Source organism: Zalophus californianus, chromosome 2 (genome assembly GCF_009762305.2).
Source record: "Zalophus californianus isolate mZalCal1 chromosome 2, mZalCal1.pri.v2, whole genome shotgun sequence".
Taxonomy (NCBI): domain Eukaryota; kingdom Metazoa; phylum Chordata; class Mammalia; order Carnivora; family Otariidae; genus Zalophus; species Zalophus californianus.
The window spans coordinates 173,207,104-173,227,814 of record NC_045596.1 but is presented as its reverse complement, the minus strand read 5'-3'; the positions used below and the strand labels follow the sequence as shown (position 1 = coordinate 173,227,814).

The window sequence follows — 20,711 nt, the reverse complement described above, 5'->3', positions numbered from 1 at the left end:
CATCTTAGACGAAGCACAGATTTAAAGTTCTTTCTCTTATATAGCTTCAGGGATTAGGGGGAAAGTATTTCTAAGCAACCTCCCTGTGAACTCTCCAAGATAAATTTGTTCTTGATTAATGCACTATACTTTAGATGAGTTGTTTAAATATTATGAAATTACTGTGCCCTTGCATAGAGAACAGTGTGCCTGTCATAACACATGAAGATGTGTTATGCAGGTGTCTAGTTCAGGAGAAATTTTTTGGAATATCTGATTATCTTCTTTTCTTCCTTCTTTTTTCAAAAAGGTATTTTTTTTAGACTCAGCACTGCCTCCTAGCTAACTATAATATTTTGGATACGAAGGGTTAGAATTCAAAACCGTGTAGGTAACAAAGCAGATGCCACCCATTATAGCACTTCTCATAAGAATGTAAAAATTCTTATAATTTACATATGTCTCTTTCTTGTGAGATTTCTGATTTTCCCAAAAAGAAATTAAATTTTATTTCTCTTTAATTTACCTAGCACTGTAAGCACTCAAATATACATACATATATTTATTTACTTATTTATTTATACATATTTATGTATATATTTATTTACTGGAAAGATTCAGTGGAGTGGGCATTAACATTTTGTAAATCCTGAACAACTTTTGGAGGGAAGGGCACCCCAAGAGCATTTGTAATATTTCTGAAAATGTTGTGCCGAGACCCCCTGTATCAGAATCATCTGGGATGCTTTTTGGAAAAGCACATGTATAGGCTTGTCTGTGACTCTAGTGATTCAGAGTCTTTAATAAGGTCTGTGACTATTTCATGTTCATTTTGGTAAACTCGCCCCAGTGACTTATATGTATACAAGCTTTGAGAACCTCTGGCCTGGGGCTGGGAGCCTGCAGGACCATTGACAGATCCCTGTTCTGTTTGCAGATTATTTCTGCTGTGACTCTATGTTTGCATTCCTGGAAAAAAAACAAAAACAAAACCGTATTTAGCAAAATACACATTAAAAATAATGGGGCTTCTAGAAAAAGTAGGGCTAGGTGAAGAGGGAAAACTTATGGAGCTGGAAGTAGAACCTCAACAAGAATAATAATGGTCCCTATGAAAAACTGTAGCACTGTGAAAGCTCCAAGAATATTTGTTCTCCACAACTCACCCTTAAACCTGAGACTGGTCCCTGTTTTGCAAACCTTGGTCCTTGAGCATTCTCTTCTAGCAGAGATCAGTATTAACCTATTCATCAATTTTTTTAAAGATCGGCACATGCCATCATTCTAGCACTTCTTACAAAAACGGGGAAATATTTTTGAAGCTTTTTCATCTGTACCATCATCTTCTCCAGATAGCTTTGCAGAATGGAAAATGTAGCAGTTCTTGAAGCCACTAAACTGGCCATAACTTTCAATGCACGTCTGTAGAATATCAGCTTTTTTTTTTCATGAGATTTTCATGTATTACTCAGGCTGTCTTGTCCCTTAAAAAAAGAAGAAAACTTGTCCCTTAGTGCTTCAAATCATTAGTGTCCTGATATCGTGCCCTTACTTAGGAGCTCCTTACTACATTAACACATGGCTGTAGCAGAACCACTATAGAAATTTTGCTTCCTCTATTTATTTATTTATTTATTTAGGTTTCCATCTTGGTAATATTCTTAAAGTTTGAGTCCTCACAGCTACTTTCTAATGATTAAATCAAAGAGGTCCACTGCATTGCTGATGGATTTATTGCAGAAAATGCTGATAATACAGTTACTTAGGAAGAGCCTTCGTGACCCGTCTAGAAGCTTGATCTAGGTTAGGTTCTTAAGAGTCATATTTCTGTAATTTAAAACTTGTTTTAGGGTGATCTTTCCCCTTTTATAGTTAGGTTTGCTGCATGTTTTTTGTCCCATCCCACAATATGCCCTGGTGTTATCTAAGATATTTGAGGTATACTAAGGTTATGCAAGAAATAGCTTTCTTTAGAAACAGAAATTGGGTCTTGGGCGCCTGGCTGGCTCAGTCGGTTAAGCGACTGCCTTCAGCTCAGGTCATGATCCTGGAGTCCCGAGATCAAGTCCCGCATCGGGCTCCCTGCTCAGCGGGGAGTCTGCTTCTCCCCCTGACCCTCTTCCCTCTTGTGCTCTCTATCTATCATTCTCTCTCTCTCAAATAAGTAAGTAAAATCTTAAAAAAAAAATAGAAACAGAAACTGGGTCTTGGACTAAGATACATGATTTCCAAGTAATGGATTTCATCAGACATCAGCCCCGAAGTGAATGTGATGTTAATCCCTAAAGTCTTATTTTAAGGATTTTGTTTAAATTTTTATTCATTAAAATGCCTAAATGATTACATTTTCTAGAAATCAAGAAGAAAACTGTTGCTACTTAAATAGTGAAGTCAGGAGAAATTTTTATTTTGTTACCTTAACTCTCAGATTTAAGCACATTTCTTCCAATTTTTAGATTTGGGTTTTTGAAAGCCTTGGAAAATTGTGTAAAAGGCCTGTCTTTTCTGTTTTTGAATGCTATTGTCATTGGGATGCTAGTAATCATAAAACATGTTTAAATCTAAAAATTTGGTCAATGACTCTCTGCTTATAAATTCTTAAAACACAGTGTACAAAAAGGAGAAAAAAGGATCTCCCTGACTCACTTTGGAGCTTAACAGTACTGCAAGATTACCCAACCTCTTCATTTTATGAACAGGGAACAGAGGCCAGAGAGAGAGAATGGTTGATGGGGCCACCACTGGTTGGAGTCAGTCTCTGGGGCTGGACTTGAGTTCTTGAACTCCTGATGGTTTTTAGTCTCTGTTTCAGTCTCTGTGCCTTGCGGCCTCTGATTCCTTTAATATGGAGCTTTCTCTTGGACCCTGAATAGGAGAATATTAAGGGTGAAATGGTGCATAGCTGGGCTCTACTCACCCTGGTGTACCTGTTTTTGTAAATTAGTTTCTATATACCATTTCATGAGATAGAGAGTTCCACAGTTCTTAATATTGGAAAATTAACACAATTGATTTCTCTTTGGGGACTGTAATAGTTTTCTACTGCTGCTATAACTAATTACCATGAATGTAGAGGCCACACATTTATTATCTTAAGAGTTCTGTAGGGTAGAATTCGGAGACGGGTTGCACTGGGCTAAAGTCGTGGTGTTGGCAGGGCTGCATTTCCTTCTGGAAGCTCTAGAAGGGAATCCATTTCCTTGGCTTTTCCAACTTCCAGAGGCTGCCTATATTCTTTGCATGGGAGGGGGAGGAGCTTCTGACTTTAAAGCCAGCAACATTCCATCCCTGGCCATTCTTTGACTACAGCAGGGAAAAATTACCTGCTGTTAAGGATTCACATGATTATGTTGGGTGCACTGGGTAATACACCATAATCTCCCGTTTCAAGGTTCTTATCTTAATCCCGCCTGCAAAGTCCCTTTGGCCATGAAAGGCAACATATTCACAGGTTCTAGGGAATAGAATAGAGTCATCTTTGGAAGTCATTATTTTGTCCAGGATAGGAATGAATTTGCTTTCCTTGGTCTCAGCTCTAAGTGGGCAGTAATTTTAAAAACTTTATGTTAATTTAGAAAGCTTAATAAACTGCCACAACTAAACAAGGACCTAAATAATGATTTAATAAGAATAGCACCCATATTGTCGCACACTTGCCATGTGACACACACAGACTGCTAAGTACATTATTGCATCATCTTGTTCCATCCTTTTCATAGCCCTATGAAGCCCTATTTAATCTCATTTTACATTTTAGGAGACTGAGGCCTAGAGAATTTTGCTAATTTACCAAAGATTGCACAACCAGCATATGGCAGAGTACCATTTGAATTTAGGTCTGTCTGACTCAGGCTTTTCACCAGCTACTTCATGACTTATATTTAGTACTAAAGTGGTAAAGAGTATATAACATGGTGTAATGAAGTATTGCGAATATGATTTATGCGGAGAAAGCCTACCTAATAGATAGTTGTTTTAATAAGGAAAGTAATCTGTAACAGATGGATATAAGTTTTCAAAATGCCATTTTACCCATTGAGCAATGTTTGGCTGATTAATACCAGTTTGTTGTATATAGATTTAGCGATCAATTCTCAGAGTCTTAATTTGAATAGAAAAGGCTATATATTGCATGACTGCGTGGAAACAATATAGCTACCTCAGCAATTTTTAGCTTTCCTAGATTGCAAAGATAAAGAATTTATTTCACAAATCATGCTACCACCTAATTGGTTAACAGGTTCTTCCTCTTCCTGCCCCCCACCCCAGGCTGTAAGCTCCAGGAGGGTAGTGATCTTGTTTTTCTTATTCAGGTCTGTATCATTTAAAACAGTGGTATCTATTTAATAGACACACTAACATTTGTCACACAAATGGAAATCAAGAAGTATCTAAGAGGATAAAGCCAATTATCTATGAAGGAGCCAGGATCTGGATATTATCTGTATTCCAGAAGAAGGTATTCAATACACAATAATTCTAATGTGTTTGGTTGAAAAGAGACCATATAATTGGTTAATATAATATGAGTAAGAAAGGTGGTGATAACCTTGATGAAGCCAGTGTTTTTACATAAATCTTGTGTATTAGAACCTAGGGGCTCATTTGATATGGAGTATTTGAATCACAGATTTACTTTATTTCTTTATTCAGCAAATACTGTTGAGCACTGTTCTGGTTACTAGGATAACAGATGAATTAAAGAAAAAAAAAAAAAAAGCCCCTGCCTTAAAGGAGCCTTCTGTCTCCTTGGTGAAACAAACACTTATAAAGTGCACTGTATTAAAAGGAATAGTAATGGCTTTATGGGAACACAGAAGAGGGACACTTAACTTATTATTCAAAAAATACATAAACTGGGCAAGCCATCTGGAGTGTGTTGGGGGGAATAATTTAGCTATATGGAGGAGTTGCAAAGATAGGACAGAGTTCCCATACGCCCCTCATCCAGTGTCCCATTCCTTTGGTATATTGATCAAAACTAAAAATTAACATTGGTATAATACTATTGCCTAACTACCAGCGTTATTCACATTTCACCATCTTGAGTACCCTTTTTCGTGCTGAGATGAGATCATGTATGGAAGTGCTTTGTAAACAGTAGGCTAAATGCTAGGTGTACAAGGAACGCCCTCAGACTCTGCCCAGAGTAGGTCACAGATGGTGAAAGTTGTGTTCTATGAAGGCAGTTTTAATGACCTAACCATGAGTTCTCTCTGTTTTAGTTCCATCCATGAATATAATTAATTCCTTACGAATCTGTCCTGTTCAAAGTGCATGGTGTGGTGCCCTGGGTCTCTCCCTCCATCCTATGTGAGGCAAACCTGCCTTGTAGGTGAGGGGCTAGCTCCCACCCAGGGCCAGGGAGCTGTCAGGTTGGAGTTGGAAGCTGGGCTGCCCGACTACAAAGCGCACCCTTTCCTCCTGCGTGCTGCTTCTTCAGGCCTTTTCCCTACAGACTCCCAGAATAAGCATTTTCCAAATCCTACTTCTTATTGGGCAAAAAAAGGTTCATTTCCTTTTTCTGTCCTAAAACGACTTGCTTCATGCTTCAAAGGTTCTATGAATGTAAAATTTTGATGACTTTAAGGACCCATGGCTTTCCTCCCTTGGCCTTCCTCTGTCATTCTTGAGGATTCTATGATGTTTAGTCTATTTCTATATACTGGCAGCCCTTCCCTTTGAACGTTTCAGTGACCCCTCTTGATGGCTTCCAGCTGCCTTTTTTTTGGGGGGGGAGAGGGTGGGTCTTGAGGAATGACCAAAGCTATATGCAGTTTTTAGATGTTAATTATGTAATGTTGTACCTTCTGCATTTATAAGACCTAATATTTGCTGACTTTTCAGATGATTTCTAGATAATGGCAGTCAGATTGGCACTATTCATGATAACTCATTTTTTTTCAAGATGCAAGATGTTTTCGCTATCATTTTTTAATTAGATTTTCACAACTGTGTGAAATAGATAAGGCCGAGGCTGCTCCCCCGCCCTGCTTTTATGCATAAGATTATTGAGGTTCGGAGTCATTATATGACTCCCTAATCCCACAGACCAAACAAGCGCTGGATCCCAGGTTTGCTGACTGCCCATTCTTATCGTTAATAAAGATTCTCGAAAGCTGGAGAGAGAAGTGCAGGGCGTTTTGCACGGAGTTAGGGATTTAAATTCAGGGACTAGGAACTATTAGCAGAGAATCTAATTAAACATCTTTCTAAAGAAAAACAAACAAAAGGAAAGGTATTTCTAGTGGCGTGCCAGTCCCTATGGAGGAAAGGAAAGCTACATGTTGACATGCTAAGTAAGCTTCATTTACGCTTCTTTTGTGTAATGTTTGTGAATCTCAGTGCTGGGAAAATGTTATTGCAGTTTAGGCACCAAAGGATTATCTCAGAATGTGTGGGAAGCAGCTCACTTTTATTTTCAAAACATGCTTTAATGCATTTGTTTTTTATGTAAAATAAGGGAAACTATGAATTTTAAGTCTTCCTTAGGGAGAGAGTATGTGTGTGTGTTTTCTGAAACCAGACTACTTTGGCTCTAATCTTACAGTTTGACTTCTGAGTTCTGTACAGGAAAGAGTCCCCGCCTTGGAGCCCTGTGAGATAGGTGACAAAATTAGATTGTTTCAGATGATCAGTGATGGAGCCCAGATTTTCTTACTAGGAACAGTCTGTTTAATTTGACTCTGGTCATTTTCCACCTCTTCACCAAATTCATGACCCTGGGAACCTAAAGATAAGAAAATCGCCTTCCCTGGTCTTTCCTGTGGGGTAGAAGAAGCAAAATGATAAGGATTCAATTGTTACGTTGTCTGTGGAACTGCTTAAAAATGCAAAGAGCGACCCAAGCTTTAAAGATCCTCAGAAAGTCAGACTTAGGCTCAATTTAAGAAGGGATGCAAGGCTGGTTATTTAAAACTGTAGGAAACAGAGTGGAGAGAAATTTAACTTTGATCTGGTGGGCCTCAGTGAGTCAAGAAGGCTCCTTTCAGTCCTGGCATGGTACCTTCCAGTGTCATCCAGTTTAACAAGTTATCTGTGAATAAAAAGGAGAAGTCAGAAACGTGTGGTTGCCAGGAAAGTTGACCTGCCTAAATAACAAAGAAATAGATTTTAGACATCCTGAAAGGATGCATTTATTTTATGGTCAGAGCTGCTAAATTTTTTTTCTTCTTCTTCACAGAAGGAATACATTTGAAATGGCCATGTGAAAACTAGATCATGAGGAACTATCATCATTGGTAGATTGGTGAAGGGCTTTGCCCCCAAGTGATGCTTTAGGTTTTATGCATATGTTTTATGCCATGCTTAAAAGTCTTCACGTAGATGTCACTGTTTAAAATTAATTATAATCAAGGGCTAACTCATCTTACCTGGGAATTTTATCCGGTTTAGAATGTCTATCTGTATGATTTCCTTCTTTCAAATGAAAAAAAAGAGAGAGAGAGAATTTTAGTGATATGAGTTAATTAAATGATTGTAATTCAGTTTGAACAAGGAAATCATGGTTATGAAGATAAATGTTAACGGATCAAGGCCATGCTAATGCGCTAAATTTACTTAAGCAATAAACACACCAGAAGAGAAAAACCTCGTTCCAATAAGAAAATAAATAAATATAATATCAAATTTGCAGTAATTAGACATTTCTCCATTTCTCCGTTTTTAAGTGACGTATTGGAGGTATATGGCAGATTTCTGCAACAGATGAAGGAAAAAGCCCTGCTTTTTGACAACAGAAAAGATCAAATGTATAAACTTAGGTCAAATGAAAGTTGCTACACATCTGTTAGGCCAAACTGAAATGGATCCATTTCAACCCTGTGTACGGATGGCCTTAAATGAAGCTGGCGGGCCATCTTCTAGGTTCTCTCCCTGAGTGAGATGCTCCTATAATTGGGGGCAGCTGTGGGGACAGCATTAATTAGGCAGCCCTGTCAAACACTTGCCTTAAGCCACCAGCAGCTATGCTGTGATTTCCTCCAGCATCCGTTGTCACGGTGCAGTGCCTTTACACCTTGAAAGGACAACATTAATCTGTTAAGACCCTCTTGTTGCTGTATGCTCACACAGGGGCTATTGAGTTTCAGTGAACCTGGGAGCGAGACAGAGTGTGGCATTTGGCAGATGACAGATAGTCACACAGTTCAAAAAACACTGTTTTGGTATACCAATTTCAGGTGTTCTGTCTTGTTTGATTTCTCTATAAATCATCAAAGTAGCTTAGAAAATTCAGCCATTTTCATATCTCCTTTCTCTCTCAGACTTTTTTGTCCTGGGAATATGTACAGAAACGGTCTGTCACGTAGTGTATCCCAGATTTAATCAGGAAACTATGGTTACTATTAAGATATCAATATAGTAGGGGCACCTGGGTGGCTCAGCCGTTAAGCATCTGCCTTCGGCTCAGGTCATGATCTCAGGGTCCTGGGATCGAGCCCCGCATCGGGCTCCCTGTTCTGCAGGAAGCCTGCTTCTCCCTCTCCCACTCCCCCTGCTTGTGTTCCCTCTCTCTCTGTGTCTCTCTCTGTCAAATAAATAAAATCTTTAAAAAAAAAGGACATCAATATAATAAATTTGACAGTTGACCTATGAGCCTATCCAACATAGCAAATAATTGTTTATTGCCTATTAGTTAAGAGCAGGAGCTCTGGAGTCAGACTTCCGGGGTCTAGATACGGGTGCCACAATATTACCAGCCGTGTGACTGTAGGAGGTGGCTTTACCTCTCTGTTTCTGTCTCCTCATCTGTAAATTGGGAATAACGATAGTAAGACATATCTCCTGGAATGGTTATAAAACTTAAGAAGAGTGGGCATAAAGTTCTTGGAACAGTGCCTGGCACATAGTAGGTATGCAATAAGTGTTAGCTGTTACTGTTCTAAAGCAGTTAATGTTGAAAGTACTAAGAGGGCCTTATTTTAACTTCATCTCAGACTTTGGGAACACTCTTATGGTAGTTTTACAATTTTATCTTTGGCTCTCAACTTACAGAATACTGGGCACAGAACTATAGAACCGTAGAGAAGAGGAAGATTGCTAATTTCAACAAACGTAGTATCAATTTTCAGGCAGAAAAATTCTCTTACCTAATAAATCTGCACTTATTTCCCCCCGTAGAATTTTGCAGTGTTGTAAATCTCTCACAGACATACGTGGAGAGGTGATCTGGTTTATATAGCTTATTATGAGAAACAGAAAATTACCACAGTGGCCATGGAATGGAATAATCTGCCCCATTTTGAGTCTACTGTCCTCCCCTTAAGCTACACAGAAGCACCCCTTGCTGGAGAGGAAAGTCCTGGGTTGAACCTGGTGTGCGGCTCGTTAGCCTTGTGACATCAAGCAAGTTCAAGTTCCAGTATAAACTCCTCCCCCCAATATCCTCACTTGTAAAATGAAATAATTACCCACTTGCAAAAACTGTTGCAGAGAAATGGTAAATGTGGTGATATGTGTGGACTGAAAAAAAAAAGAGCACACTTACTAGTTAAGGGGACAAACTTAAACCTTGTGGACTGGCGTCAGTCAACGAAGATGATCAACTGTGATCTGAAGGTGGAGGAGATAATATTTCAATGTGTGAGCTCCTCTTGCTGGAGTGGGCGAACATCTGGTCTCTGGGGAGACTCCTATATAGGACCCTGAGTAGCACAGGAAGGGCCATGGTCGCAATGACCGACATCCTCACTGAGGCTGGGTTCGAGCAGAGAACGCTCAAACAGTGATGACCAGAGAAGAGAAAGAGAGGAGAACATGAAAATTCCCACGTAGAGACCACTACTTATTTGACAATTTTCCAGTTATATTAACATTTCTTTTTCTCTGGCATCATATGGCAGAGAGTATAAAGAGTCCAAAGCTGGTGGAATGTATTAAAACAAAAAATAATGTCACGGGGCCCTTCTGTCCCAAATAATAAGCCCTTTGAGAAGGTAGGCGTGGCCTCTGAATAACTTTTGGACCTGGGTCTCTACTTTCTCAGTATCTTCTAGATTCTTTGTTCTACTTACTCTTTCAGCAAGCACTTGAGGTTCTGCTTTGTGAGGACCCTAAGATCCTATGTGTCTTGCATCTAATAAATTTAGACATTTGGATGTTTGAATATAGTGCTAAACAGAATGGATACACACACACACACACACACACACACACACACCCCACTGTCACCACCACCACCACCAATAGCCTAATCCTTCAAATAGGGACTGTGACCACCTACTAATAACTATTCTTACATCTCCTTTGATTTGGTAGGGATAAATTCCTTAAATGATAAATTCTTCTTTCTTTACATGTGCTTTTTTTCAGTGCTGCCTGTTGGGTATGGTATTCAGATATACAATGTGATTATTATTCTCTGGGGCCTTAAAATATGCCTACCTTTTGATGGGGCTGATTGTAGCTCATACCCTCAAATAGAGCATTTAAAAGAATCATACTGTTTCATTCAACTTGTAACAGTTAACTGTGAGAAGTGAAACTTTGAGCCCATCCACATATAAAAGTCCCCTCCAACGGAAACTTGATGTGTTTACGCAATCAAAGTTAACAGCAGGAAGAAGCCAACTTTGGCTGCAGAGACACCACCATTGTGAATATTAGATATCAGATGTTGAAATGTTGCTCCCAATTTTATTGTTTTATGTTGTGTAATGACATGTTCCGTGCATATGTTACGAGGATCATTCGGTGTGCTCATAAAGGTATTCAGTAGTGTGCATGCACATCCTTGCACCATATAAGAAATTGGACACTGACCTGCTAAAATGGTATTTCTGGAGTTCAGCTATCTTACCCATACTTTGAGGCATATTCCTACTGTGTTTTCTGGTTAGGTTTGGTTTGCTGCCGATGATACGGCGTCAGCTTGAGAATACTTTATAATAAAACCTTGAATTTTATAGTTACTTTCTCTCAAATGAAGGCACCCACGTTTGATCTCATCCTCCAAATATTTTTGCTGAATGTACACAGGGACAAAGAGCAGGCCCATTTTAGTTCACGGGGGACTCTAGTTAAGCGGAGTCAGGAACTGTCTATCCGAAGGATGATTCAGCAGGAGCATGGGCCAGTGTGAACACTGAGTCCCCTCATGTGGCAACAAATAGTGACCTTGTTGGGTTGTTCTTACCATGACTTCAGACCGCTCCGTGCATCAGTAGCCGGGGTGGTAATCCGAGGAGCATTCTGAAATATGGTTGCCGCCAGAATTTGCTGCCTTTTACACAGCTATATTTACAAAATGTTACCTGTTAAGATGCATTTTCCCTTTTAAGCTTAAGTCGGTGAGCACAGCTCAGAAAAACAGCTGGCAAAGCATAAACTTTATCCACTTTGTGCCTGACCATAATCTTCTCCAGAAGATGATCCAATGAGGGAGAAATATGATCAGGAAAGGAATTTTGGAGGCTTTCTTCAGTAATTCATTTACCTTTAACATGACTACAGAAAAGGGATCCTTCTACTTTAGAGGACTGATTGATGATATTCGTGTGGCTTTCATTAACAAACAACCAATTTTCACCGCGTGATCTGCACGTGTGTGATGTCAGGCTTTTAAGAGGTTGTGCGGAGGGGAAGGTTTCTCTGGGATCGCAGCTGCAAGCTCACTGGTGTTTGATAATATTTTGCAGGTTTCCTGTTTAATTTGTTCAGTGTGGTGAAGCTCTTCAGATGAACTAGTCCAACATGGGGAGTTATGATAGGAGCATTGTCAGATCCTTCACAGATGAGAAACAACAACTTATCTAGTGTCACACGCTGTCAGCATATCTTGGTTCCATACACATGCTGAAATTTGTTTCCTGTTCTTAACAATACAGTACAATATTCGAAGTAGCCGCACTGAATAGATTTTTAAAACACGTGCACGGTAGGCGATTAAAACAGGAGGATCGCTTTGATGAATATAGTTCTTTTTACACATTTATTTCACCTGGAGCACATTTATTCACACATCAAATCATTGGAATAAATGAACATATTGCCTTAAGTTTTTGTGTGGTCAGAACGTAAAATAAAGATTTGGGGATTACTGCCACAATTTGTTTTCTGTGCTGTGTGACATTATCAAATAAGAAACACAGAAGTTTAGGGGCGCACGGGTGGCTCAGTGGGTTAAGCGTCTGACTCTTGGTTTCGACTCAGGTAATGAGCTCAGGGTCGTGGGATCAAGTCCCGCGTGGGGCTCTGCGCTCAGCGGGGAGGCTGCTTGGGATTCTCTCTCCCTTTCCTGCCCCTCCCCGTCCCCATCTCTAAATAAATAAATAAAGTCTTAAGGGGGAAAAAAAACCCATAGAAGTGCAAAAATAGACTTTTTAAATGTACCTAGTATACCGGCTTGTACTGAGTTAGAGTCAGAAGAGTGTTTGTGATCTTGTAAAAGTCTTTAAAACACTTCAAGCCAATAAAAAAGAAATGCCTGTAAAGCATGTGGCATTGCTCTGAGGGTTTTGGAGTTTCTGTTTTTTAGAGGCTGCTCTTTTTTGCACTTTACTGTCTGTCTCTGTTGATACATTTCTAAGGGTGTAGATAACATTCATATTAATGTCAAGCAAGTTCGAAATCGATTTTGGCAAAGACTGCCTGCAACTTGCTCTATCATTACATTGTTTCAGGGTGTGGAACTATCTCCTCTCCAGAAACATACCGAAAGTGAAATTGTGGATGGTGGCAGACCAGATACAGTTAAATCACGTCCTAGATTCTCAGAACACTTACTGCATTCAAAGCATTAACTTAGCAACATTGCCTTAAAGCAATTTTTTAAAAGATTTTATTTATTCATTTGAGAGAGAGAGAGCACAAGTAGGGAGAGGGGCAGAGGGAGAAGGAGAAGCAGGCTCCCTGCTGACGTGGGACTGGATCCCAGGACACTGGGATCATGACCTGAGCCTAAGGTAGATGCTTAACTGTCTGAGCCACCCAGGGACCTCATGCCTTAAAGCAATTTTTAAAATAATAGACCATTTACTCTTAGCTAGAGACTAAAGGGCAAATAAAAATTTTTTTTGCAGTTTTAAAATCTAAGTACTTAGATTTGTTGAAAGACATTGCTCCCCCCCCCCCACCGCCAGTTTAGGAATGACCCCTGGCCTTATGAAGTTATATCTGAGTATTAGAAAGTACTCAGTGGAGTAGATATTTGTTAATGAAATAAATGAGATTATTTCATGTGAGCAAACCATTGACTAGGAAACATACATAGTAAAATGTTTTCCATGAAAATATAGTTATTATTTTATAATCTAATAAAATAAAATTTCTTCAACTATCTCATTAGGGATAGATGAGAAAAACTGCACAAATCACAGGTGCTCAATATTAATATGTTTGCACTTTTGTGGAGCATCTGAAATATCCAGGGCTCTTCCATTAGTGTGGTTATGTGAAGAGACAGAGAAGAATTGAGGTTGTTGCCAAGTCTCCAGGATACTTGAATCTGGTCTCCACCAAGAATGAGTGAAGAAGTTTGTATGGTACTTCTGTGGAAGGTTCCACTGATTGACAAAGAATATCATGGATCAAGGACACAGTTGTGTGGCTCTGTTGGCGGTGTACATATTTGTTTCTCCATTTATGGTCTGGAGGATTTTAAGTTAACTCCTTGAAAGAGGTTTTCTCTGAAAAGTGGGGTATCCTCACGTCGTAGATGGTTAACCCTGAAGGATACAGCAGGGACGTTTTTCCAAGGGAACTTTAAGGGTTGCAAAGTTAGAGCAGCTGGGAACTTCTGCACTTCTGATGGACTTGGAACTGTGTGCAAGAGGGAAGAACTCAGGCTTGTCAATAAAGATATACCAGAAGCCCAAACATGAAGAAATGTTTTTACACAGAGTCAGCTTCAGGAGTGGATGCTCTAAGAATAGACCTTATATCTGAAGGTTTCTGCAGAGCTACATTACAGATCATCTCTTAAAGACAAGAGAGGTGCATATGAAATGCCAGAGAAAAGAATAAACATTGACATGCTAGATGAGTGATTGTTTTCCTCCCGCCAAAGGACCTTGGAGGATTGGAGCCCCAAAGTCATGGATATGAGGTTGAACCATATGAGGATTTCAGTGCCCTCCTACTCACAGAATTTACATGGAAGCTATAGTTTGAGGAGATACATTTGTAAATTAAAACTCAAATATTCCCAAGAATCCCCTGCGTGACTGCAAACTTAACCAAGATTTTAAAACTTAATGAAATCCCGAGCCTTTTGTTGAACCTGCAGCAAGAGCAGAGGAAAAGGCAAGAACACAGAAAGAAACCAAGATTCTTTTTTTCTTTCTCTGTGTGTGTGTTTATGTGCATATGTAGGCATGTGTTCCCTTATTTGCTTGAATTGTTTGAAATTTAATTGTAAGACACCGTGACATTTCACCCCGTATACCGCAGCAGATACCACCGAAGCATAAGGACCTTCTGCGTAACCGCAATTGCAGTGACCACACTTGAGAAATTTCATGTTGATACGATACCTTGACTCAGATTTCCCCACGAGTCCCTGTAATATCTTTCAGAGAGTTTTCTGTGATGCAGGATTCAGTGATAGCTGCACATTGCATGCATTTGTCGGGTCTTTTAATCTCCTTTCATCTCCATCAGTTCTCACAGTTGGTCTCCTGTGATCATTCATGACATCAGCACTTCTGAAGTTTAGACCAGTTGTTTTGCAGGATATCCCTTCATTTGAATTTGTCTGATTGTTTTCTCACATTTGAAATCCAGATTCTAAATAAATAAATCACAGATAGATAAAGATATAGGAGGGGAAGGAGAAGTGGGAGAGAGAAAGGGAATGAGAGAAAAGGAAAAAGATGCAAATGATTTGATGAAAAATTGTTTATTCACACCAAAGAATACAAAGTCTAGCAGATTTCTCTTGAGACAGTATTGATAAGCAATGGTGTGGAGTGGGGGGTGAGGGGGATATGGTGCTCATTGAGAGTTAAGGATTTCTGAAATACTGCGGTGAAAACATTTTGCTTCGAGGCAAGGGAATAAACCTTGAGAGTTTGGGTCATGTGCCAAGTTAAATGTAAAACTACATGAAAACAAAAAAAATCAAACTAGTTCTTTTAGTTTATCCGTGAAATAACGAGGCAGTTTATTTTTCTTAATACACGTAAGCCAGTTTCTTTGGTGCCTTTTAGCTCCAGCAAATTTGTTTCTTTAAAACCCTTCACTGGACTGAACAAAATCGACGATGATCTTAACAAATTCATGAGACTGTACAGACACTATTCCAGATAGAAGAGAATTTAGTCTCTTTTTAATAAACCTCTAAAACAGAGATTCATGAACCCCAGCCTAAAAAGAAGACTCCTATAAAATCTGTTCAGAAGTAAATCTTATTTTCAAGCTGTCAGAAAACAAGAACCAGACAAAATCATCAGGTATCAAAGGCGAAGAACAGCTGAAATGAGTTTTCTACTTTGCCACTGGGTCTCCGCCTCAAATGCCTGCTTAGAGAAGCAGGCATCTCATCTCCTAGCCCCCAAATAAATAAAAAGGGGACGTGTAATTTTAGGAGCACTGCTAAGAAATCACAGCGTTCAAATGGTTTTTGCTATAATTTATAGGAGCCTTCCTATGCTTATTCCTGACATTTTTTTGATTTACTTGGTAAGGGTAGAATTGTAGAAAAACAAACAGATCCTGAGTAGGAAAGGCACTTCATTTCCTGTTCGTGTCTAACATGGCTCTGATTGCTGTCCTTGGAGTCCTGGTCACCAAACCCAGTGAATAATTACGCCCTGGATCAGGGAGGGGGCAGTCTTATTTGCCGTGGGTTTGTTTTCTGGGATTTTCTGTTAATACCTGGACGGGAAGCAGAAGTGGACTTTGTAGCTGGCTTCTCTAAGACTCGGTGGAAACAGAGTTGTTGAGAGCTCAAGTTCTGTGATGTTGATTATTAAGTGAACTGTTGTCTGTAGAGGAAAGTCCATTCATTATGCTTTTATTTTTTTCTAAATCTTTTATTATGACAAAACCAGGCATATTATATTGAATCGTATAACCAAACACCGTGTGTACCTGTTGCTTGATTTCTGCAGTGATCAACTAACTTCTTGGGAAATTTGTTTCATTTTCATGCCTATCCATTCCCCTCCACCATTTTATTTTGAAGCAAATCTCAGGTATTATAACATTTAATCCATAAATATTTAAGTAGAGAATAGATATTCTTTTAAGCAGTCTTGTTTAAAATAAGAATGGTATATAGGTATTTAATGTATTCTGCAGGTTAATGCACAACTTAAGTACTTCCAGTCTCTGTTGAGAAGATATAGAAGAGCTAAATCCAGTCAAACTGGCAATATGACATGAGCATAGTAGTCATCTGGAATGGTCATTGATTCTCTGTAGGACAGCAGCTGTAGATCCAATAAAAAAGTGATGTCACCAAAGAATTTATGTCTTGAAGAAAGGAACATTGTTAAGAGTGATGAATTCTCTTTGTTCTTTGGGCCACCTCTGGTGATAGCATAGTCTAACTCTGACCCTCCAGAAACATAACCATGGACAAGTCAGTCACTTACCCATCTCTGAAATTAAACTTCCCCATTTAAAACATGGGTATGATGCCTGCTGTACCTATTTACAGAACTACAACGAAGATAATTTGTGATCTGAGATGTGAACCTGCTTTAAAAATAATGGCAGGGCACCTGGGCGGCTCAGTCGTTAAGCATCTGCCTTCGGCTCGGGTCATGATCCCAGGGTCCTGGGATCGCGCCCCGTGTTGGGCTCCCTGCTCCGCGGGAAGCCTGCTTCTCCCTCTCCCACTCCCACTCCCCCGGCTTGTGTTCCCTCTCTTGCTGTGTCTCTCTCTCTGTCAAATCAATAAAATCTTAAAAAAAAAAAGTGGCCTGTATATTGTACACCCGAAACTAATAGAACATTATATGTTAACTCTACTGGAATTAAAACCAACAATAATAATGATGATGGCCTGGTTGCACATTCTCCTTTAGCATAGGTTTTTTGTGCTTTTGAAATGACCAATGTCCAGGATTTTTAATGCCATCAGAAAGTAAAGATTGAGGAAGTAACCATCTAGAATATTTTATAATCTAGGTTCTCCCCCCCTCCCACTCCCCCAAGTATATTTTATTCGGGCATTTTATCTCCAAGGTGAGATCCATGTTGGCAGACTCATTTTCTCTCTCTCTCTCTCAGATAGTAAAACATTTGGGAATGGTGTCTTGATCAAGCTCACCTAAAATTAATATATTTCTCTTTGAAAGATGATCCGAATTTTTTTCCTTCTCTTTCCTTTTTTAGCTTTGCCTCCCCGATTGAAAGAGATGAGAAGCCAGGAGTCTGCCGCAGGCTCTAAACTAGTGCTTCGATGTGAGACCAGCTCCGAATACTCCTCTCTCAAATTCAAATGGTTCAAGAATGGGAATGAATTAAACCGCAAGAACAAGCCACAAAACATCAAGATACAAAAAAAGCCAGGGTAAGTGTAATGCATCTAATAGCAGAGGCAGTGTCTAGCCATAGAATGATAGAAAATATAAAAATGATTTACAGCCCCCAAATGTGAATTCATTTATCAAAAAGCTATGATCTAGCTTTGATCTATGATATAGATCTAGATATGATCTATAATAAGTGAAAAGGTTGTTCGTTATATGATGACCAGAAATTGTCTTATTATATAGGGAAGAGTTGGAAGTTTCTGATTCTTGCAGCTTCTGGATGAGGAAAGAAAAGAGTGGATGGGGAGAGAACTGGAGATGTGGAGGGAGAAGCTTTGGTGATGATAACTGCTGTAATTGTAATATGTTACATTTAAAATTGGATTTCTTTAAAATAAGACAAATGCTGTTGAGAGTACCAGTGCCTTCCACAATCAACATCCCAACTTAACGAAGCCCAGGAAATGCCCAGGTTTATGGGAAGAGAATGCAGTCGCTTGAATTTGAACTATTTTCAAGTAAGAGGCTAATACATCCAGCGATACCCAATAAGATTTTTTTAACTGGCAAGTCTGTGAAACTACATCACCACTGTAGCACATTAAAACATCAGGTGATCTTGGCTCTCAAGAATCTTAAATCCTCCTGTCTTCCTCGAGGAGGGCCATGATTGGAAGGGCTCCAGGTGATTCCTGTAACATCTTGGAGGGGTGTCTACACCTACTCTAAAATGAGGCTCCTTTATTATTCCCATCCTCTTCATTTTTATGTATTTCCTCACTTAAGAAATCCTCTTCTATTATCATACTACATTTTGAAGTTAGGGAAGAGAGAAGTATGTGAGAGTTTTGCTTGTCAATAATCCTTTCATCGATGTGACATGGATAATAGTACTTCCAGGCTCAGAGATTACATTTTCTTTCCTCACACGAAGAGGATTCCAGTGAAATCCCAGGGATGATAGCAGAAGCAACAACAAAAGAATCTCCTCCTGTATTTTGATCTTATAGAACACCTACCAGAAAGTTGTCACAAGCTCAGGAGCGCAGAGACAACAAAGTGATTATAATGGAAATTTAACTTAATCTTCCCATCGTGTTTAATTGCTGTAATAACCATAATTACTGAATTTTTCCCCTAGTTTCCGTGGGGAAAGTTTTATTAACTACGCTGCTTGTTCTTGTTACCGATTGTGTCGGCAAGATCTTTTGACTTGGAAGTACTATAATAAGATGTGGAGAGAAAAAGAGTGGATACTACTTTTGCAGCAGGTGGTTGGTTCTTCAAAGATACAAAAAATAACACTGTAAATTGACATTTTTTTTTCTACAGAATCTTATTTATTTATTATAACATTCCCCTAGGTAGTAAGGGAAGTTGAACTATACATGGGGCCTAATTTTGCATATTAAGAAATTAAAATTCAAAAAAGTGTTCTGTCTTGCCTTGAATCACACAACTAGTAAGTAACGAAGCTGGAACACAAATCTGTTCCTTGGGTTCCTTAACACCTTATTCCTTCTTTTAAAAATGGCAAGCATACATGTTTAATAACGTTTGCATATGGGGAGGGGAGGAGGTAGAGTGAGTGAACTGAAAAAAAGAACTGTGATGCTTATAGAGGAGTTTAACAAGAAAAAAATACTTTTAGATACTGGATTGAATAGAGTTTGGTGTCTGTTTTGTTTTTCATCAATTAGACACATTAGTAAGGAACTAAGTTATCTTCACACGCAGGAGAATGTCTCATTTCTTTCCACACGGCTGTCAAATGATATCAGTAATATTTAAGTGCCCACAGAAGGCTTTAGGCTGCGAGTGTGGGGAAATGGGAGAAGCATGGGTGTTATCTCTGCCCCCAGGGGGTCATAGATTGTATAGGGATTCTCTAGTTCAGCCTTATCTGAAACATAGTTGTTCCAGAGGCCATGTGCTAGAGCCCTCTTAGGGCTGGGGGGGGACTTCAGGATTTTCAAGCGGCCCATTCATTTGTAAATAATGACCTTTTAGAAAGTTATTTTTTATGTTAAGGTAAATTCTCCTTTAAGTCAAGATTTAATCAGGGAGCCAAGTGCTAAATTGTAGGTTACTGATTCTAAGTGCCGTGAGGTTGGGAAGAGGGAGAGACTCACAGAGCTCCCTGAGTAGCCATGGGGAGATGGATTTGAGTCTGCTAAAGGGGGAAAATCCCCTCTGCCTGGCTGGGTGGGGTGGGCCAGGCCATGAGAGAGAAAAGAGCAGAATTAGAGTCAGTAACAAGTTCTGTTTATAGGACAGTAAAGAGGCCGGTGGGTGAATAGGTGGGGAATTCTGCCCTTTATGGGACAAGCTGCTGTGTGTCAGACCCTGGGCTAGATGCTGGGTACAGAGAGGTGAGTGGTCTAGAGGGGAGAGAGATGGTGAAGTTAGAATACTCAGTCTTAAGGGCTACGGTAGTGGTAGTCCCGGGATGCCATAGCAAGAAGCTAGCACAGATGGGGAGGGGACCCGATCAGGGACCGAGGAGCCTGCCAAGAAAGGAGGGAGGGAGAAGAGGTTTATCTAGGCTGAAGGAACAGAACAGAGCATCTTCAGACTGGGATTATTCAGTCTGAGAATGCCTGGGGAGAAACAAATGAAGGTGGATAGGTAAGGAGAAGATGGTTTTGAAAACAGTTCCTATATGCCTAAAGAGGTAATTTGTTACATGGCTTGGATGACATATAAAAGTATCATTAGTGTTCAGAAAAACATTTTCATGTTGGCTTCATAGGTCCAGACAGCTAAGAGCACTGTCTACATATTAATAAAACCCCATTATACCAGAAAGGCCAATATTCAGCCGTCACTTCTTTTAAACAGTAGCCTTGCTGGAAAGAATTAAATGGGAACAAAAAGATGTTTTTATGCAGCTTATGTGGCTATAAATTACTCTTGGCAAAACATTTTAACATATTTGATCTTCCAAAAATAAGACACTTTATGTAAAGTGGGCCATTAGTGTTGTCATCTTTTTTTTAAGGTTAAAGGACCAAACCTTTAAATTTAATTAACATTTGCAAGGTGCCCCTATTATTTCAACTTGTCCTATAGATATAAGAGAATGGATGCTATTATTGTTATACCCATTTAAAAAAAAAAAAATGAATGCCCTGAGCATGAAGGAAATCAGTTTCTTGCTGTAGATCTAATGTTGATGAATAGTAAAGCTTGGATTTGAAGCAGGTCTGACTCTATGCCTCCTGTCTTTTCACAGTTACTGGTGATTTTGCTATGTATAGTAAAGTCACAACATAGGGCTGGGGACACATACAGGCATAGGATAATGTCTTT

General features: G+C 39.4%; 1 protein-coding gene across 3 annotated transcripts in view; it reads left to right on the top strand.

Annotated features, from left to right (window-relative positions):
- NRG1 (neuregulin 1) overlaps positions 1-20,711 on the top strand; it is a 1,094,991-nt gene that overhangs the window by 900,701 nt on the left and 173,579 nt on the right. For all 3 annotated transcript variants that reach the window (XM_027598281.2, XM_027598284.2, XM_027598289.2), the window contains exon 2: positions 17,260-17,437. In XM_027598281.2, the coding sequence (XP_027454082.1) occupies positions 17,260-17,437 (178 nt within the window). The remainder of the gene's footprint in view (positions 1-17,259; positions 17,438-20,711) is intronic.